Source organism: Trifolium pratense, linkage group LG3, assembly GCF_020283565.1.
Source record: "Trifolium pratense cultivar HEN17-A07 linkage group LG3, ARS_RC_1.1, whole genome shotgun sequence".
NCBI lineage: Eukaryota > Viridiplantae > Streptophyta > Magnoliopsida > Fabales > Fabaceae > Trifolium > Trifolium pratense.
This window is the reverse complement of record NC_060061.1, coordinates 46,892,128-46,912,704: the sequence shown is the minus strand read 5'-3', so window position 1 is coordinate 46,912,704 and position 20,577 is coordinate 46,892,128. Positions and strand designations below refer to the sequence as shown.

At 32.7% G+C, this 20,577-nt stretch overlaps 3 protein-coding genes across 4 annotated transcripts; all 3 read left to right on the top strand.

The window, feature by feature from the left end:
* Positions 1-6,991: 6,991 nt before the first annotated feature.
* On the top strand, positions 6,992-10,379 carry LOC123917194 (receptor-like protein EIX2). Its single transcript, XM_045968855.1, has one exon. It carries the CDS (start codon positions 7,421-7,423, stop codon positions 9,818-9,820), a length of 2,400 nt encoding a protein of 799 aa, XP_045824811.1. The 5' UTR covers positions 6,992-7,420; the 3' UTR covers positions 9,821-10,379.
* A 2,964-nt stretch (positions 10,380-13,343) lies between these two features.
* LOC123917196 (receptor-like protein EIX2) lies at positions 13,344-16,379 on the top strand. Of its 2 annotated transcripts, XM_045968857.1 has the most exons (3): positions 13,471-14,781; positions 14,845-15,921; positions 16,073-16,379. In XM_045968857.1, exons 1-2 carry the CDS (start codon positions 13,533-13,535, stop codon positions 15,903-15,905), a joined length of 2,310 nt encoding a protein of 769 aa, XP_045824813.1. In that variant the 5' UTR covers positions 13,471-13,532; the 3' UTR covers positions 15,906-15,921; positions 16,073-16,379. The 2 variants fall into 2 exon arrangements, with proteins under 2 accessions (XP_045824812.1, XP_045824813.1); XM_045968856.1 differs by having other exon boundaries at positions 13,344-15,921.
* A 61-nt stretch (positions 16,380-16,440) lies between these two features.
* On the top strand, positions 16,441-18,133 carry LOC123915262 (receptor-like protein EIX2). The gene is made up of 2 exons (XM_045966402.1): positions 16,441-16,448; positions 16,668-18,133. Exons 1-2 carry the CDS (start codon positions 16,441-16,443, stop codon positions 17,503-17,505), a joined length of 846 nt encoding a protein of 281 aa, XP_045822358.1. The 3' UTR covers positions 17,506-18,133.
* The last annotated feature ends 2,444 nt before the right edge of the window (positions 18,134-20,577 follow it).

Here is a 20,577-nt window from a genome sequence, read left to right as displayed (position 1 = left end):
TAAAATTACAATTTTCACTAGTATGAACTTATAAAATAACATAAAACTTAATTTATATTGCATAAGCTATTTGCATAAACTCAAAAAATGATAGGTCAAACGGACCCTAAACTTAGCTCCGAGCACCTAGAAGAAGTAAACTAAATCCTTCACAAAAACTTTATGACAATGACAACGACTCAGTAGAATTTCGTTGTTGGTGTGTGTTAGGTCGTCAACCTTTTTTTTTGACGGAGGTCGTCAACCTGATTTCCATGAAATCTATATATATAATTCCTAAATAGTTATCCTAATGTTTATCTAAACCCTAATCCACTTAAACCAATCAAATTTTTTCATTTAGCCATGTCATTCAATACATCCAATTAAATCACTTTATCATGCCACATCACTTCCTACTTCTCTCTAAAACTCAATTTAGTGGTTAATTTAATTCTTATTTCTCTTCCAATGCCCACCAATCAATATGTATCTGTTTCATTTGTCTTTTCATATGCAACATTTACTTTGAAGAAATTATATGCCTAATAATATATTCACCATTTATATGCATTATCTTTTCATATGCTTTTTTCAAGTTTTTTTTTCTCCTTAAATGTGTCTATCCCTTACCCCCTATATATATTACCTTCATTCATGAGATTTTTATGTTTCTCTTCATTTCCAAATTATGTGATTATTTGTTAATATTTCCTTTTTGCAGATGGGTGACTATCATTCTTCTTCTTCTTAATTTTTGTTTTAATCTCTTTCTTTTAGTGGTTTTGGTATTTTTGTGATGATTACATCCAAGAATTTTTTTCAAAACTAAATACTTCACATTAATCTGTGTTATTTCTTTGTTCATATGATTCATCCTCTTTTACGAATTTGCGGGTCTTTTGTGTGGAGTAATTCAAATCAGCATTCATATGGTAATTCCAAACCAACATAAATCTATTATCTATGTATCATTTAAATGTGTAATTTTCATTTTCATTTTTTTGTCAATTAACTGATCTTCTATACTAACTTCCAAATAATCCAAGGTGTGATTCAGATTACTGGTCCTATTGTTGTTCCGTTAGCCGATGATTTAATGCAAACAGAAAGAATGACTATTGAGAAGTTGTTCGAATCCCTTATTTATAGATTTATAAAACTAGATGCTCTAATTAATTACTCCCTCCGGTCCTTATTATAAGGAACACTTTGGGAAAAAAATTGTAAGATTAAGAGTGCAACCTAATAGGGTGGATGAATTAGGTTTTAAGACTTTTTGGTTATTTTAGAGATGTTTTGATCTTGAAAGTTATGATGAAGGTAATAACAATATGCTGAAAAATAAAAGAGAAAAGGGAAAGAGAAAAGCGACACAAGAGAATTATAGTGGTTCCCCTATCGGTACGTCCACTCCCTTCACACCCCGCGAAGGAATTCACTATGTTAGAATCTTTGTTACAAGCAATCTTACCCCAAGACCCCCTAACAATCTTTCTAACATACACAAGATAGCACCCCACTATCTTTAACCACAAGAATCTTCACCAAACCCTATGGTGAAATTCTCATACAACACAAGATAGCACCCCACTATCTTAAACAACACTTGTTTCCACAACTTTGGAAAACAAGCAACAATACAAAGTTACAATGAAGAAAACTATGTATGGCTGTTATCAAATCAATATCACTTTAATAATGTATATATCTTAGTGCTCAGAAACTTTTATGGATATGAAAATATAGGCAAAGTTTCACAAGATATATGTTTGAAAGTTTATGAGAAAAAGTGATATTAATAACTTAGAAATATTGTGAATATGAAAGTTGTTCTTGATTGTAATGATCACAAATATATTTATAGAGGCTTTAGAATGTCCATGAAGCAAGACAACTTTTAGAAAAAAACATATAATAAAAAGTTATGTTTAAAAAATGCAATGGTTCATAAAATATGCATTCTGTCCAGGACATATTAAGACTGTTGTTACGAACAGGCGATGTAAAAGGAACTGGTTTCAAAATTCAAACGTTGCACTGCTTTGAATTACCAACAGCAACAGATCATTTTAAAACGGTTAACGACCGAACAGATTTAAAAGGTCCTGACACCTATTTTTCAAAATCAGTTTTTTATAATTTTAAAAGCTTGCTTCATAGGACTTTTATATTCAACTTAGAAATTTATGTGTAATTAATTTTAAAATAATTTCTGAGCATTCTAAGTTATATATTTATTAAAAGTAATAAATCAAAGATAAGGACCATACTTACAAATAATTTAAATACTAAGTCTAATACTTTGGTCTTGATGTTGTTTCCTCATGTTGAGCCTCAATAAGCTTTCTTCTTTTATGATGTGAGTTTGTTATCATCAAAACCCAGCCAAGTTCAAGAAGGAAATCTTCTTCACAATCTCCCCCTTTTTGATGATGACAAACCATATCTTTTTGACATTGTTGCTCAATGAATCTCCCCCTATCTTGTATGTCTCCCCCTTTGTTTTGCAAATGAATATCCTGAAAAATTTTAACCACAAAACACAAGCATACAAGTATATACTCCTTCTCCCCCTTTTGACATCATCAAAAAGAAGAAAGAGTAGAATTCAAAGAATAATAATAATATAAGGGAAATTATATACAATATATATTAAAAATACTTATCTTCTTCACAATGATTTGATGTCAATAAAAATATCAATGTTGATGCTCTTCAAATCATCTTTAATTCAATGAAAACTTTAATCCTACTATATCATATGGTCTTGTATCTTGAAGAAACCAATCTTAATATGACAATTTTAACATATGGTCTTCAAGTACCTACAAAACAATTAATAATATTTTCTAGGTACCCATTTTTCTTTGGGTCCTCTTGGGTTAGTTCCTTTCTTTATCCATATATACTCCCCATTAGGAACACCAATGTTCCTTACATAGCAAGCATTAGGTGTATGGCCATTTATACCACAATAAAAACAAGTAGGAACACAATTACTTCTATATCTAGGAATATAGGATTTCTTTTTAGGAAATATCTTCTTAGGATTATGATTAACTTTTTGTGCTTTATTCACTTTCTCTTTGGTGGATTGGTCAATTTCCTTAACAAAGATTGTTTTATTTGTACTTGGTTTGTCAAAATTAGAATAACCAAGTCCACTTTTATCATTAGAAAATCTTTGTTGACTAAGGATATTGTCCAATCTAACTTGTCCTTTTTCATATCTTTCAAGAACTCTTTTCAATTGGACAATTTGGAAGGAAAGTGAATCACACTCTTTGCATGTAAAATTCTGTTTTTCTTTTTCAAGAAAACTTTGTTTTTCAATTTCAAAATTCATTTCCATGGTGTCAATCTTTTCTTCAAGAGATTGAATTTGTTTCTTTTGTGTTGACACCGTTTTATATAAAATTTTACATTCATTGAGTAATACATTAATAGCACTTTGAAAATCATTATCATAAGAAGAAGATATACTACTAACCTCTTCACATTCATCATCGGAATGATGTGATGCCATTAATGCGAGTTTTGCATATTCTTCGGTCTCCGAGTCGGATGATGAACTTACTTCATTATCATCCCATGCAATATAGGCTCTTTTGGGCTTTGACTCCTTTCTTCTTTTGAAACTACTTTTCTTTGCACGTTTTGGACAATCCGTCTTTATGTGTCCTTGTTTCCCACATTCATAACAAGTTATATTTTGTGTGGAAGTGGATTCGCCATTAAATTTTTTTCCTTGATCAAATTTCTTTGTTTTGTCTCTTTTCAGTAATTCCTTAAGTTTCTTGACAATTACTTCTACATCATCATCTTCTTCACTTTCCGATTGAGACTCTTCATCATTACTATCATAATCTCTTGCTTTTGATTTTAAGGCGAGACTTTTGTGTTTCTTCTCTTGCACTTCATGCTTTTCTAATTTCCCAAGTTCAATTTCATGTTCTTGTAGTTTACCAAATAATGTTGCAGAAGTCATTTTGGAGAGGCTTTTCTTTTCTGATATTGCTGTTACCTTTGGTTGCCATTCTCTTGTCAATGATCTAAGAACTTTGAGATTTAATTCATCATTAGAGAATGTTTTTCCAAGTGCTTTTAAATGATTTGTCAAATGCACGAATCTTTTTTGCAAGTTGAGGATTGATTCTCCAGGCTGCATTGTGAATAATTCGTATTCTTGACTCAAGGTGTTCAATCTAGATCTTTTAACTTCAACGGTTCCTTCATGAGTTTCCACCAATGTATCCCATATATTCTTTGCTGTTTCACATGTTGAAATACGGAAAAATTCATCCATGCTAAGTGCACTTTGAAGTATATTGATTGCCTTTTTGTCGTTGAGTACTTTTTTCTTATCATCCTCATCCCATGAACTTTGGATTTTGGGTGTGCCTACACCATTTACAACACTCATAGGAACAAATGGTCCTTCAACAACGGCTTTCCATATACCATCTCCTTGTGCTTCTAAATGTGCCTTCATACGAATTTTCCAAAAATCAAAATATTCACCAATGAACAATGGGGGCTTGTTACTGCTACCACCATCTCTAAAAACTGGTTGTGAATTTGCGGAAGCCATTCGGGATCTTTTAGGAACAGGTTACCTATAACCCGCTCTGATACCAATTGTAAGATTAAGAGTGCAACCTAATAGGGTGGATGAATTAGGTTTTAAGACTTTTTGGTTATTTTAGAGATGTTTTGATCTTGAAAGTTATGATGAAGGTAATAACAATATGCTGAAAAATAAAAGAGAAAAGGGAAAGAGAAAAGCGACACAAGAGAATTATAGTGGTTCCCCTATCGGTACGTCCACTCCCTTCACACCCCGCGAAGGAATTCACTATGTTAGAATCTTTGTTACAAGCAATCTTACCCCAAGACCCCCTAACAATCTTTCTAACATACACAAGATAGCACCCCACTATCTTTAACCACAAGAATCTTCACCAAACCCTATGGTGAAATTCTCATACAACACAAGATAGCACCCCACTATCTTAAACAACACTTGTTTCCACAACTTTGGAAAACAAGCAACAATACAAAGTTACAATGAAGAAAACTATGTATGGCTGTTATCAAATCAATATCACTTTAATAATGTATATATCTTAGTGCTCAGAAACTTTTATGGATATGAAAATATAGGCAAAGTTTCACAAGATATATGTTTGAAAGTTTATGAGAAAAAGTGATATTAATAACTTAGAAATATTGTGAATATGAAAGTTGTTCTTGATTGTAATGATCACAAATATATTTATAGAGGCTTTAGAATGTCCATGAAGCAAGACAACTTTTAGAAAAAAACATATAATAAAAAGTTATGTTTAAAAAATGCAATGGTTCATAAAATATGCATTCTGTCCAGGACATATTAAGACTGTTGTTACGAACAGGCGATGTAAAAGGAACTGGTTTCAAAATTCAAACGTTGCACTGCTTTGAATTACCAACAGCAACAGATCATTTTAAAACGGTTAACGACCGAACAGATTTAAAAGGTCCTGACACCTATTTTTCAAAATCAGTTTTTTATAATTTTAAAAGCTTGCTTCATAGGACTTTTATATTCAACTTAGAAATTTATGTGTAATTAATTTTAAAATAATTTCTGAGCATTCTAAGTTATATATTTATTAAAAGTAATAAATCAAAGATAAGGACCATACTTACAAATAATTTAAATACTAAGTCTAATACTTTGGTCTTGATGTTGTTTCCTCATGTTGAGCCTCAATAAGCTTTCTTCTTTTATGATGTGAGTTTGTTATCATCAAAACCCAGCCAAGTTCAAGAAGGAAATCTTCTTCACAAAAATTTGGTCCTTTTTATAAGAAACTTTGACCAATTTTCAAATGTTCTAAATGTTCAATTTCACTTATGCCCCTATTTATTATTAGAGAGAGAATTTAAAAATAAGTAAGTTAGTTGAATAAAAAGTAATTAAATAAGGGTAAACATGAAATAAATTTAAATTTATAAGAGTATTAAATGAAAATAACTATGTTAAATGTGTTTCCTTGGTCTGTGTGATTTTTTCAAAGTGTTCCTTATAAAAAGGACCGGAGGGAGTATAAATTTGATATCTTTATTTGTGGACTAATTAAACGAAAACACTTATGATTGAAGTTTGAATCTCGGATTCTCTATTTTATTATTTTGAAAATATTTATTGTTTCAATTTCTCCGATTATAATATAAAATAACGCATCACATCCGTGCATCGCACGAGTAAGGGTCTAGTGAAACTACACATTTAATTTATTATCACAATAAGTCAACAATTAATCTTGTTTGTCGGGCACAATATATACCATAGTACCATACCATTCATGAATGAATTGAATTGAATTAGGTGATATTAACATCAATTGACAGTAAAAGTTACTTTGGTAGATGACTCATCCATACAATTGAATTCAACTAACTCATGATAAGTTTCAATAATTTGTCAGCACGTTTAAAACATGAGTTTCACATAAACAATTCTATAATTCCAGAAATACTTGTAGTATAGTCCATTAACATTTGATCAATCACATACACAAAACAACACATATTATTTAATTATTTTTAAAAATATATTATTTCCATCGGCATGCCATACACTTTGTCAACTGTCAAGTCAAAAAGAGACAACTTACAATTAATATAGGTGCACTCAACATTGGTTGGTAGGGGTGTTCGTACCATTCTGAATAAATATTGTAACAAAAATTTATTTAATTCAAAGATAAGATTATTAGTTTTAGATAACTATTTAAAAAAAATCGATCACATTCAATTCAATTTTGTGCAGTTTAATTTGAATCAGTTTTCTTTTTCAGTTATAATGGAGCAATAGTGATCGAACAAATAGTCTTCTAGTAAATATGAACACTAGTAATCATCAATTAAGGTAAACTAACACATCATAAAGAGAGATTTAAACAACAAATAAAAATATAAAGGATAGAAAGCACATACTCAAATTATTGCTTAAACTAAGCAATGCTTTATCACTTGAATCACAAAATCTCTTCTTTGAAAAGTGAACCCACCCAACATTATTAGTGTATTTTAATCAAATTCACAACATTAATATTCGAATATCAAATTCTCCACTTCTTATTTTTTTGGTATAATAATTCTCCACTTCTTTACACTTAATGTACTTAATGTATGTGACTCTAATTACTTTAGACAAAAAAAAAATGTGTAATAATCACAGGACTATCATAGGGCTAACAAAATGAAACTTGTAATGAGTACAAAGAAAATTCGAAGTCTTCTCTGCTTTTATTTTTCTAACAACCAGGCCTCATTTGTTTAGTTTTCCACATAAGCCAACATATTATATAACCACACTGGAATCTGCAAACAAATTATACTCCCAATCCCATTTCAATTCTATCGTATTCTCTGAGCCAAACAATCACTCATGATGACCATTATCACTACACAAATGCCACTTCTTTTGCTTCTACTTTTATCTTTAACCACATTTCACAAATGCATGTCAATCAATGATCACAAATGGGTTCGATGCAATGAGAAAGATAAAGAGATATTATCAATCTTCAAAAAGGGAATCAATGATAGTTATGGTGAGCTATCAACATGGTCAACCGAAAAAGATTGTTGTGCATGGAAAGGAGTCTCCTGTGACAACATAACCAACAGAGTTACAAAACTCGATCTCAACTTAGATCTACCTTACATAACTTTGACAGGTGAAATCAATATGTGTATTCTAGAACTTGAGTTTCTCAGTTACTTGGATTTGAGTAAGAATGAATTTGATGTGATAAGTTTTACAACCATTCAACACAACATCACACATGCATCTAACCTTTTGTACCTTGACTTATCCTCCCCCTTTGGTGTTACTCTTCAGATGGATAATCTTGATTGGCTTTCTCCACTTTCTTCTTTGAAATATCTCAACCTTAGTTTTATTGATCTTCATAAGGTAACCAATTGGCTTCAAGCTGTTAATACACTTCCTTCACTATTAGAGTTACAGTTGAGTTATTGTAAACTGAACAACTTCATCATCAACCCATCTATTCAATATTTGAATTTGTCTTCACTTTTAACCCTTGATCTTTCTTACAACAACTTTACCTCTCAGTTACCAAATTGGTTTTTTAATCTCACCAAAGATGTCACCTATCTTGACCTTTCGAGTAGTAAAATACACGGTGAGATACCTTCAAGCTTGCTAAACCTTCAAAATCTGAGATACCTTGATCTCTCTTTTAACAAACTACAAGGATCACTTCCAGATGGAATAAGCCAACTACCAAATATTCAACACCTTGACCTTTACGGTAACATGTTAAGTGGTTCCAATATTCCTTCTACTTTAGGAAACCTCTCATATTTAAATTACTTGTCTATTGGTCATAATAATTTCTCAGGTGAAATTTCAGAAAATACTTTTTCCAAACTCTCTAATTTAGATTCACTAGACTTGACAAGTTCTAATTTTGTATTCCAATTTAATTTGGATTGGGTTCCTCCTTTTCAACTCAGTTATCTTTTATTGAGTAATACAAATCAAGGTCCAAACTTTCCTTCTTGGATATATACACAGAAGTCACTGCAATCTCTCGACTTATCGAGTTCGGGAATTTCATTGGTAGATAGAAACAATTTTTCGAGCCTTATAGAAAGAATATCTGATTATCTTGATTTGTCAAACAATTCCTTGACTGGGGACATATCAAACCTAACACTAAAGGGAGATACTTTATATTTGTCAAACAATAGTTTCACAGGAGGACTCCCAAACATATCACCGAATGCCCTTAGAGTTGATTTTTCTTACAACTCTTTCTCAGGATCAATTCCACATAGTTGGAAGAACTCGAAAGATTTACAATCCATTAACTTGTGGAATAATAAGCTATCTGGGGAAGTTCTGGAGCACGTCTCTTATTGGACACAATTGTGGATCTTGAACTTGGGAGAAAATGAATTTTCAGGAACCATACCAATCAAGATGTCACAAAACTTAGAAGTATTAATATTGAGAGCAAACCAATTTGAAGGGACTATTCCAACACAGTTATTCGATCAATCTTCTTTGTTTCATTTAGACCTTGCACATAACAAACTTTCAGGATCTATGCCAGAGTGCATTTATAACTTGACTCAAATGATTACTTCTAACATTTATTCATTTTATAGAACTACAATTCAGTTGTTTATAAAAGGTCAAGATTATCCGTCTAACATCCAATCAGAAAGGCGGACTTTTGACCTATCAAGCAATAGCTTGTCTGGAGAAGTGTCATTAGAATTATTTCGGCTTGTTCAAATTCAATCATTGAACTTATCTCACAATAATTTTAATGGAACAATACCGAAAGAGATTGGAGGAATGGAACATATGGAATCTCTTGATCTATCTAATAATAAGTTTTGTGGAGAAATTCCTCAAACCATGTCTCTCTTAAACTTTTTGGATTATTTGAATTTATCTTACAACAATTTTGACGGACAAATACCAATAGGAACTCAACTTCAAAGTTTTAATGCATCAAGCTACATCGGGAATCCTAAACTATGTGGAGATCCTCTTAATAATTGTACCACGGAAGAAGAAAATCCTAAAAATGCAACTCCATCTCCGGAGAATGAAGATGATGACTCCATACGAGAATCAGTGTTTCTTGGCATGGGAGTTGGATTTGCAGCAGGTTTCTGGGGAATTTGTGGTTCTTTGTTTCTTATTAGGAAATGGAGGCATGCATGCTTTCGGTTTGTTGATGGAGTGGGTGACAAGCTTTATGTAATTTTGATGGTAAAGTTAAATAGCTTTCACAGAAATTGAGCTCTTGCCAGTTAAGGTTAGTGAAACTTCACAGTTTTATTGATCTGACTACAGAAAATGGATCCGGTTTCTCTGACTTCACAGTTAATCCAGTTTTATTCTACTTAAATGTTGCTACTGAATTCTTCTTTCACTTGTTGTAATGTTTTGTTCATTGAAATTGTTGTCAAATTTTATATTTAAATTGATGTGTCAAAATAAACGTGTGTTTGTTTCAATTGCTAGTGGTGGTGTCTGTGCAGTATATTCTATTCTATTTCATTTTAATTTAAGGTCACTAGGTTAGAGAAACTCACTCACAGAGCCAATACATTGTAATATCAACAGTTAAATGTTGCTGCTGAATTCATCTTTCACTTGTTGTAATGTTTTTGTTCACTGAAAAACTATGTATCTGTCTCTTTAATTTTTGTGTTAGTTATGGATTTTGTGGAGAAAATTTTCTGCTTTCAACTCTACGTGAAGATGCCATATGGTATTTGATATGCAGTAGAAAAACTATGTATCTGTCTCTTTAATTTTTTTTTCTTATTTCTTGAAATAGACCAACCACATCTGAATACAACTCATGATTTTCTGTAGAAAAATATTAAATAGATTAAAAATCATCACTATCATATAGTAACTCATAAACATAATAATAAAATCAAAATATCCAGTTTTATAAAGCTTCTATTAGTAACTATATAGGTGAACTGTTACATTTTAGAAATACTTATTCATGCACATTTGTATTTTAGATGCTTCAATTGTTTTATATTCTTTAACCAACTAGTTTAAGGACAATTAAAATCACACACACACACACAAACACGTAGATGTAATGGTTTTGAAAAACATTGGGTATAGTGTGTACCTCCGCAAAGATCAAAAAATCTCTGACGATGTCGGGAGATGATGCTGAAGTTATAGAGTTTTTGACAATTTTGTACAACACAGTTTCTTACAACCTGACATTGAATTCCTTGTGTCTGGCAGAAGCTTGGTAGGTTGACAAATACTACAATTGTCAGATTTGGAGTCTCAACTTCACTTTGGAATATTTCTTCGATCTCATCTGCTTCTCGTATTTTGGCTTCTACCTCGTGTACCGCTTTTGCCTTCACCTCTCGGCCTATCACCCCACCAATCGGGATATCCAATTAGCTGAAAGCAATTAGCGGCAACATGCCCATCTCTGTTGCAGTTAGTGCACTTGTCTTTGAACTCATCATGCCCTCTATTCTTTTCTCAAATTTGGACTGCGAGTCCCATGACATCTCCTCGCTCTTCTTTGTTCCTTGCGATAGTTCTGACTCGTTCTTCTTGTATCATGACAGAATAAATTTTATTCAGATTTGGTAGCGGATCGGAAGCAAGCAAATTGGAACGCGCCGTTCCATAGACAACATCATCGAGTCCCATCAGAAATTGATGCACTCGTTCCTCCTCTCTGCGCTTCTCAAATTTGGTGGTTATACCACAGCTGCAACCCTCACAACTACAGACAGGTACTTGCTCATAGTTTGCAAGTTCATCCCACAGCAATTTCAGCTTCCCGTAATAAGCCGCTATAGTCATTCCGGCTTGTTTACATGCAACTAGATCTGCTTTCAGTTGGTGAATTTTAGGACCATTAGCAACTGAAAATCTTTCCTTAATATCTTCCCACAAATCTCGTGCATTCTCCATATAAGTCATGGTAGAACGCAGATTTGGTTCCACCGTGTTCAGGATCCATGACACAAGCATGGACTGAACAGTCCACCAATCTTCTATTTCAGCAGTACCTTCATCTGGTTTCTTTACGGTGCCTTCAATGAACCCCCATTTTCTTCTTGCACGAAGAGATGTCTTCATGGCACGCGTCCATTCGTCATAATTATTTTCGCCTCGCAGCTGCACCTGAGTAATCAGATTCCCAGGATTGTCATTTGAGTTAAGATCAAAAGGAGAAGATTTTCACTTCCCTTGGTGTTGATTCTCAGAAGACTCTGGTTTTTTCTCATCTTTCAGATCTTTTAGCTCTGATGCCATAATAGAAATTGGCAGAGAAAAGATGATTATTTCATTCCTCATGGTGTCAATATATACAACTTATTTCACATAGAATTTGCCTACAATTTCTCCTATTATTGATTCTACGAGATTCTCTCATTACAGCTAAGAATGCACAGCTAATTATATGTTACAACCAATTACAGCAAACCATGACGAAAATAATTATACAATTAATCACTGATTTACTTATTTCCTTATTATAAGTTTCAATAATTAGTCAGCACGTTTAAAACATGAGTTTCACATAAACAATTCTATAATTCCAGAAATACTTGTATAGTCCATTAACATTTGATCAATCACATACACAAAACAACACATATCATTTAATTATTTTTAAATATATATTATTTAATTATTTTTTCAACTATATGGTATGACCAAATGTTAATGGACATGCAAGTATTTGAGAATGGATTCTCTCGATTTTATTTTTCTCAATTTTCTCAATTTTTTCAATTTTTACCTTTTAATTCATCTTTTTTCTCTTTTTTTTTTCTCTCTCCTCACAAACCAATGGTTATTTATGATTCTACTATTTTCCTCAAGTAATGGAAATTGGAAAGAATGAATTCTCCGAGTATTTCTCCGTTGCAAATTCTTTGTTTGCCTTTTTGTAGCAATTAGATTCAGACCCCATTTCCATCGGCATGCCATACACTTTGTCAACCGTCAAGTCAAAAAGAGACAACTTACAATTAATATAGGTGCAACATTGGTTATTGTAACTAGAGCTGTAAAAAGGGCCTTAAGGGGCCGGCCCTTTAAGGGGCGGACCCACTTATTCCTGATTATTAATTTTATTTAAATTTTAAACAATTTTTCTAGTGTCGTGAACTTATTCTCTTTTTCTTCAATCAGCACTGTCCACGATCGGCACCCTAAAAAAACTGTTTTTAAAATTTAAATAAAATTAATAATCAGGAATAAGTGGGTCCGCCCCTTAAAGGGCCGGCCCCTTAAGGCCCTTTTTACAGCTCTAATTGTAACATTCGATTCAAAGATTGTAACAAAAATTTATTTAAAAAAATTGATCACATTCAATTCAATTTTGTGCAGTTTAATTTGAATCAGTTTTCTTTTTCGATTATAATGGAGCAATCATGATCGAACAAATAGTCTTCTAGTAAATATGAACACCGGTAATCATCAACTAAGATAAATTAACACAACATAAAGAAAGATTTAAACAACTAATAAAAATATAAAGGATAGAAAACACGTACTCAAATTATTGCTTAAACTAAGCAACACTTTATCACTTGAATCACAAAATCTCTTCTTTGAAAAGTGAACCCACCCAACATTATTGGTGTGATTTTAATCAAATTCACAACATTAATATTGGAATATCAAATTCTCCACTTCTTATTTTTTCGGTATAATAATTCTCCACTTCTTTACACTTAATGTATGTGACTCTAATTACTTTAGACAAAAAAAAAAATGTGTAATAATCACAGGACTATCATAGGACTAACAAAATGAAACTTGTAATGAGTACAAAGAAAATTCGAAGTCTTCTCTGCTTTTATTTTTCTAACAACCAGGCCCCATTTGTTTGGTTTTCCACATAAGCCAACATATTATATAACCACACTGGAATCTGCAAACAAATTATACTCCCAATCCCATTTCAATTCTATCGTATTCTCTGATCCAACAATCACTCATGACGACCATTCTCACTACTCAAATGCCACTTCTTTTGCTTCTACTTTTAGCTTTAACCACATTTCACATGACCATGTCAACCAATGATCACAGATTGGTTCGATTCAATGAGAAAGATGAAGAGACATTGTTAATCTTCAAAAAGGGAATCAATGATAGTTATGGTAAGATATCAACATGGTCAACCGAAATAGATTGCTGTGCATGGGAAGGAGTCCATTGCGACAACATTACTGGCAGAGTTACTGAACTTGATCTCGGCAATCATGGTTTGACTGGTGAGATCAACTTGTCTATCCTACAACTTGAGTTTCTGAGTTACTTGGATTTGAGCCACAATTGGTTTGATGTGATAAATATTCCAGCCACTCAACACAACATCACACATGCATCTAAGTCTAACCTTTTCTACCTTGACTTATCCACTTACTACTATAGTACTCTTCAGATGGATAATCTTGATTGGCTTTCTCCACTTTCTTCTTTGAAATATCTCAACCTTAGTTTTATTGATCTTCATAAGGTAACCAATTGGCTTCAAGCTGTTAATACACTTCCTTCACTATTAGAGTTACAGTTGAGTTATTGTAAACTGAACAACTTCATCATCAACCCATCTATTCAATATTTGAATTTGTCTTCACTTTTAACCCTTGATCTTTCTTACAACAACTTTACCTCTCAGTTACCAAATTGGTTTTTTAATCACACCAAAGATCTCACCTATCTTGACCTTCAGTGGACCAATATACATGGTGAGATACCTTCAAGCTTGCTAAACCTTCAAAATCTGAGATACCTTGATCTCTCTTCTAACCAACTACAAGGATCACTTCCAGATGGAATAAGCCAACTACCAAATATTCAACACCTTTGTCTTTACAGTAACATGTTAAGTGGTTCCAATATTCCTTCTACTTTAGGAAACCTCTCATATTTAAATTACTTGTCTATTGGTCATAATAATTTCTCAGGTGAAATTTCAGAAAATACTTTTTCCAAACTCTCTAATTTAGATTTCCTAGAGTTGTCAAGTTCTAATTTTGTATTCCAATTTAATTTGGATTGGGTTCCTCCTTTTCAACTCAGTTATCTTTTATTGAGTAATACAAATCAAGGTCCAAACTTTCCTTCGTGGATATATACACAGAAGTCACTGCAATCTCTCGACTTATCGAGTTCGGGAATTTCATTGGTATATAGAAACAATTTTTCGAGCCTTATAGAAAGAATATCTTATTATCTTGATTTGTCAAACAATTTCTTGACTGGGGACATATCAAACCTAACACTAAAGGGAGATCAATTATATTTGTCAAACAATAGTTTCACAGGAGGACTCCCAAACATATCACCGAATGCCTTTGGAGTTGATTTTTCTTACAACTCTTTTCTCTCAGGATCAATTCCACATAGTTGGAAGAACTCGAAAGATTTAATATCCATTAACTTGTGGAACAATAAGCTATCTGGTAAAGTTCTGGAGCACGTCTCTGATTGGACACAATTGTGGTTCTTGAACTTGGGAGAAAATGAATTTTCAGGAACCATACCAATCAAGATGTCACAAAACTTACATGTATTAATATTGAGAGCTAACCAATTTGAAGGGACTATTCCAACACAGTTATTCAATCAACCTTCTTTGTTTTATTTAGACCTTGCACATAACAAACTTTCAGGATCTATGCCAGAGTGCATCTACAACTTTCAGGATCTATCAGACTCAATTGTTGGTTCAATTGAGTTGTTTACAAAAGGTCAAGAATATCATATGGAATATGCTGACAGTATTAGGAAAACTATTGACCTATCGGCAAATAACTTGTCTGGAGAAGTGCCATTGGAATTATTTCAGCTTGTTCAACTTCAAACGTTAAACTTATCTCACAACAATTTCATTGGAACAATACCAAAGACAATTGGAGGCATGAAAAATATAGAATCTCTCGATCTTTCCAATAATAAGCTTTCTGGTGAAATTCCTCAGAGCATGGCTCTCTTAACCTTTTTAGAGGTTTTGAATTTATCTTGCAACAATTTTCATGGAAAAATCCCAATAGGAACTCAACTTCAAAGTTTTAATGCATCAAGCTACATTGGCAATCCTAAACTATGCGGAGCTCCTCTTAATAATTGTACCACAAAAGAAGAAAATCACAAGTCTAGAGGGCATGAAGATGGTGACTCTATAAGAGAATCATTGTATCTAGGCATGGGAGTTGGATTTGCAGCAGGTTTCTGGGGAATTTGTGGTTCTTTGTTTCTTATTAGGAAATGGAGGCATGCATACTTTAGGTTTGTTGATGGAGTGGGTGACAAGCTCTATGTAACTTTGATGGTAAAGTTAAATAGCTTTCGCAGAAATTGAGCTCCTGCTAGTGAAGGTTAGTGAAACCTACTTCACAATTTTATTTATCATAATTCATATATGACTTGTTTCATAATTTATTTATTACTTGTTTCATTGATGAAAATATAGAGTATTTCCCTTTATTTTGTTATTCTATGCATAACTTTTGCTACTTGTTTTATCAGGTGATTCATCATGTGGCTGATTGATCCTGCAAATCATGGTTATGATTTTTCAAAAAGAGCCAAATTGTGATACCACTGTTGTTGCTGAATTTATCTTTCACTTTTTGTAATGTTTTTGTTCATTTTGTCAATTGTAATGTTTTTGTTCATTCAAAAACTATTGCTCATGTTATGTATCTGTCATCTTATTGGATATTGAAAATAATTTTTCAACAAAACTTAGCTGCCTCAAACTCTACATTGTGTAAAAAACCAATATTGTCATATCTTAAATAAACTGGATTCGAATTTGGCAGGCCGTTCCATATAGACTAAGCTATTTTGACAGCTATAACTCTCCGTACCTGGTACCGGTGGTACATCGTAATATGTTCAGGTAGTTATTGCATTTCAAGATGACTCTAGCGATTAACATTTCACATTTCAAAAGAAACTTCAGTCTAACACATTCATATAAGAGAAAATATAGTAGTACTTGAAATTAAAAATCTCCAATAGCATTCTGACGAAATGAAAATAAACCAGTTCAAATCTTTACAGATATGTATATTCAGATTTTGACTATTCTTGAACTTGGGAGAAAATGAATTTTCAGGAACCATACCAATCAAGACGTCACAAAACTTATATGTATTAATATTGAGAGCAACCAATTTGAAGGGACTATTCCAACACAGTTATTCAATCAATCTTTTTTGTTTCATTTGGACCTTGCACATAACAAACTTTCAGGATCTATGCCAAAGTGCATCTATAACTTGACTCAAATGATTACTTTTCATTTTACTTTTTATGGACATACAATTGAGTTGTTTATAAAAGGTCAACATTATGTGTCTGAATTCCAATCAGAATGGCGGACTTTTGACCTATCAGGCAATAGCTTGTCTGGAGAAGTGTCATTAGAATTATTTCGGCTTGTTCAAATTCAATCATTGAACTTATCTCACAATAATTTTAATGGAACAATACCGAAAGAGATTGGAGGAATGAAACATATGGAATCTCTTGATCTCTCTAATAATAAGTTTTGTGGAGAAATTCCTCAAACCATGTCTCTCTTAAACTTTTTAGATTATTTGAATTTATCTTGCAACAATTTTGACGGAAAAATACAAATAGGAACTCAACTTCAAAGTTTTAATGCATCAAGCTACATCGGGAATCCTAAACTATGTGGAGATCCTCTTAATAATTGTACCACGGAAGAAGAAAATCCTAAAAATGCAACTCCGTCTACAGATAATGACTCTATAAGAGAATCATTGTATCTAGGTATGAGAGTTGGATTTGCAGCAGGTTTCTGGGGAATTTGTGGTTCTTTGTTTCTTATTAGGAAATGGAGGCATGCATGCTTTCGGTTTGTTGATGGAGTGGGTGACAAGCTTTATGTAACTTTGATGGTAAAGTTAAATAGCTTTCACAGAAATTGAGTTCTTGCCAGTTAAGGTTAGTGAAACTTCACAGTTTTATTGATCTGACTACAGAAAGTGAATTCGGTTTCTCTGACTTCACAGTTAATCCAGTTTTATTCTACTTAAATGTTGCTACTGAATTCATCTTTCACTTGTTGTAATGTTTTGTTCATTGAAATTGTTGTCAAACTTTATATTTAAATTGATGTATCAAAATAAACGTGTGTTTGTTTCAATTGCTAGTGGTGGTGTCTGTGCAGTATATTCTATTCTATTTCATTTTAATTTAAGGTCACTAGGTTAGAGAAACTCACTCACAGAGCCAATACATTGTAATATATCAACAGTTAAATGTTGCTGCTGAATTCATCTTTCACTTGTTGTGATGTTTTTGTTCACTGAAAAACTATGTATCTGTCTCTTTAATTTTTGTGTTAGTTATGGATTTTGTTGAGAAACTTTTCTGCTTTCAACTCTACATTATGTGAAGATGCCATATGGTATTTGATATGCAGTAGAAAATAAAAAACTAATATTCTCATTTCAAAAATAAATTGAATTTGAACTTGCTACTTTTTTTTGGTAGTCTTTCAAAGATACAACTACAACTAAAGCTTAAACTTAATCACTATTGTTAGGAAGAAAGCACTTTTTATGGTTTGTTTCAAACAATTTAAGGATCCAAGTTGTTAAAACATGATGAAAATGATCCTGTGCATGAATGTTAAAATAGAGGAGAATGATAACAACGATAGGAAAGCTTCTGCAGTAGCTTGCAATGCTACTAAGAACTTCGAACAGTAGTATCTTCAAACTTGATACTCACAACAATCACAGAACAGAATTGTAACATTTAATTTGTGGCTACTAGCAGATAAAACCACCATCCAAATAATCACAAGACGATTCTGTCGGTTTTCAAACGAGGATTGTAACTGTTAGAATATAGAAAATATTATATTATTTGTTGAGAAAATATCTCTATGATTTGGTTTGTTTATTCTTAGCCCTATAATAAAGGGATTTAGTTTAGATTTAAGTTTATTCACTTGGTTATAAATACCAAGGTAGTCATACTATTTTATTCATGTAAATAGTAATGTAAATATTGTAATTAGGGTTATTGACATCATTATCAATAATATTTTATTGTTCCTTATTATTTTCTCCTATTTTTTCACCTAAATTCCTCAAAATTTCAACATTTTTCTCATATTCTTTAACCTAAATTCCCCAAATTTCAACATGGTATCAGAGCCATGGTATCCACCTTGAAACATAATTCCGCTGCAATTTCTCCCGAGAATAATTAATTCTTGGTTATTCTTCACTTTACCTTTTTTATCTTTTTTTCATATAAACCCTAGCCGTCATTAGAATTTATTTTTATTTTGTTCCACACCTTTGTGGTTCTTGTTTACCCCTTTGCTTTCTTTTCTAACCCTTATTGATATGTTACTTAACACATGCAGTCACATGCCAATTTTCCATGAATCCTTTACCTTTAACCACCGTTTTTTCCCAAGATTGATCATCAGTCTCTCTTGATCTTGTTTTGGTGGCCTAATTACCTGTTTTGTGATACCTTAATCTGCGGGCATACCCCGTTTGTGATTCCTTAATCCGCGGGCATACCCCGTTTGTGATCCCTTAATTTGCGGGCATACCCCGTTTGTTATCCCTTAATCCGCGGGCATACCCCGTTTGTGATCCCTTAATCCGCGGGCATACCCCGTTTGTGATCCCTTAATCCGCGGGCATACCCCGTTTGTGATACCTTAATCCGCGGGCATACCCCGTTTGTTTTCCCTTAATCCGCGGGCATACCCCGTTTGTGATTCTTTAATCCGCGGGTCCCCGTTACCTTTAATCCCGTTACTCGTTTGTGATTCTTTAATCCGCGGGTCCTGTTACCTTTAATCCTGTTACCCGTTTGTGATTCTTTAATCCGCGGGTCTCCGTTACCTTTAATCCCGTTACCAGTTTGTGATTCTTTAATCCGCGGGTCCAGTTACCTTTAACCACAGTTACCCGTTTGTGATTCTTTAATCCGCGGGCCCCCATTTGTGATATTTCAATCCGCGGGTATTTTTACTTAATTTGATATGGATTCATCTCTTCGGCCACTCCTCTACTGCTTCTTTGGTTGCTGCTCTTCGTTGGCTTGCTATCAATGGATTTAATTTATTTTCAGGGTTAATTTTGTAACAAGCTTAAAGCTTAGTAAGCTTTAGCTTGAGGGGGAGTGTTAGAATATAGAAAATATTATATTATTTGTTGAGAAAATATCTCTATGATTTGGTTTGTTTATTCTTAGCCCTATAATAAAGGGATTTAGTTTAGATTTAAGTTTATTCACTTGGTTATAAATACCAAGGTAGTCATACTATTTTATTCATGTAAATATTGTAATTAGGGTTATTGACATCATTATCAATAATATTTTATTGTTCCTTATTATTTTCTCATATTCTTTAACCTAAATTCCCCAAATTTCAACAGTAACATTTAAGTTAAACGAGGATTGTTTGGTTTTAATTTCTTAATAGATTAATCTCTCCTTAATTTTAATTCAAAATGTATTGATTTTGACAGTGCTGCACATTATTTGAGGATGCAATCGGATTTGATTTCCAGTAGCAAAGAAAAAACCAATATTTAAAATCAAAGATAAACTAGAACTTGCTACAATATATTTTGATAGTACAATATTACAACTACTGCAATGACCTATGCATCCACAAGTCAAGTTAGTTGGCTTATTTAACTGATCAAATTAAATCAGTATTCATCCAATTGGTATTAGAAGTTTCTCTTTGGCTTCTCTGTTGTAATTCATCCATCGAAAATTCCTTTCATATTCGGATCTTCCCTTTCTTGCATGTTACAATAATTAGCATGGAAATTCAATCGATGGATCCTTGTTGTTGATATGGCCTAGAGCCTAGCTAGGAATATTATGTGAACAATATGGTTATTGTATGATATGCACAATGAACTATATTTGATTTTAATTTCCGCTGTGCTAGCATGACGTGTTTGTGTTGTGATTTTTGTATTATAATCGTGACGCCTTAATTTCTTAAATGT

Bases quoted from the DNA above. Each gene is read 5' to 3' on its own strand.
- LOC123917194 (XM_045968855.1), top strand. From the start codon at position 7,421: ATGATGACCATTATCACTACACAAATGCCACTTCTTTTGCTTCTACTT.
- LOC123917196 (XM_045968856.1), top strand. From the start codon at position 13,533: ATGACGACCATTCTCACTACTCAAATGCCACTTCTTTTGCTTCTACTT.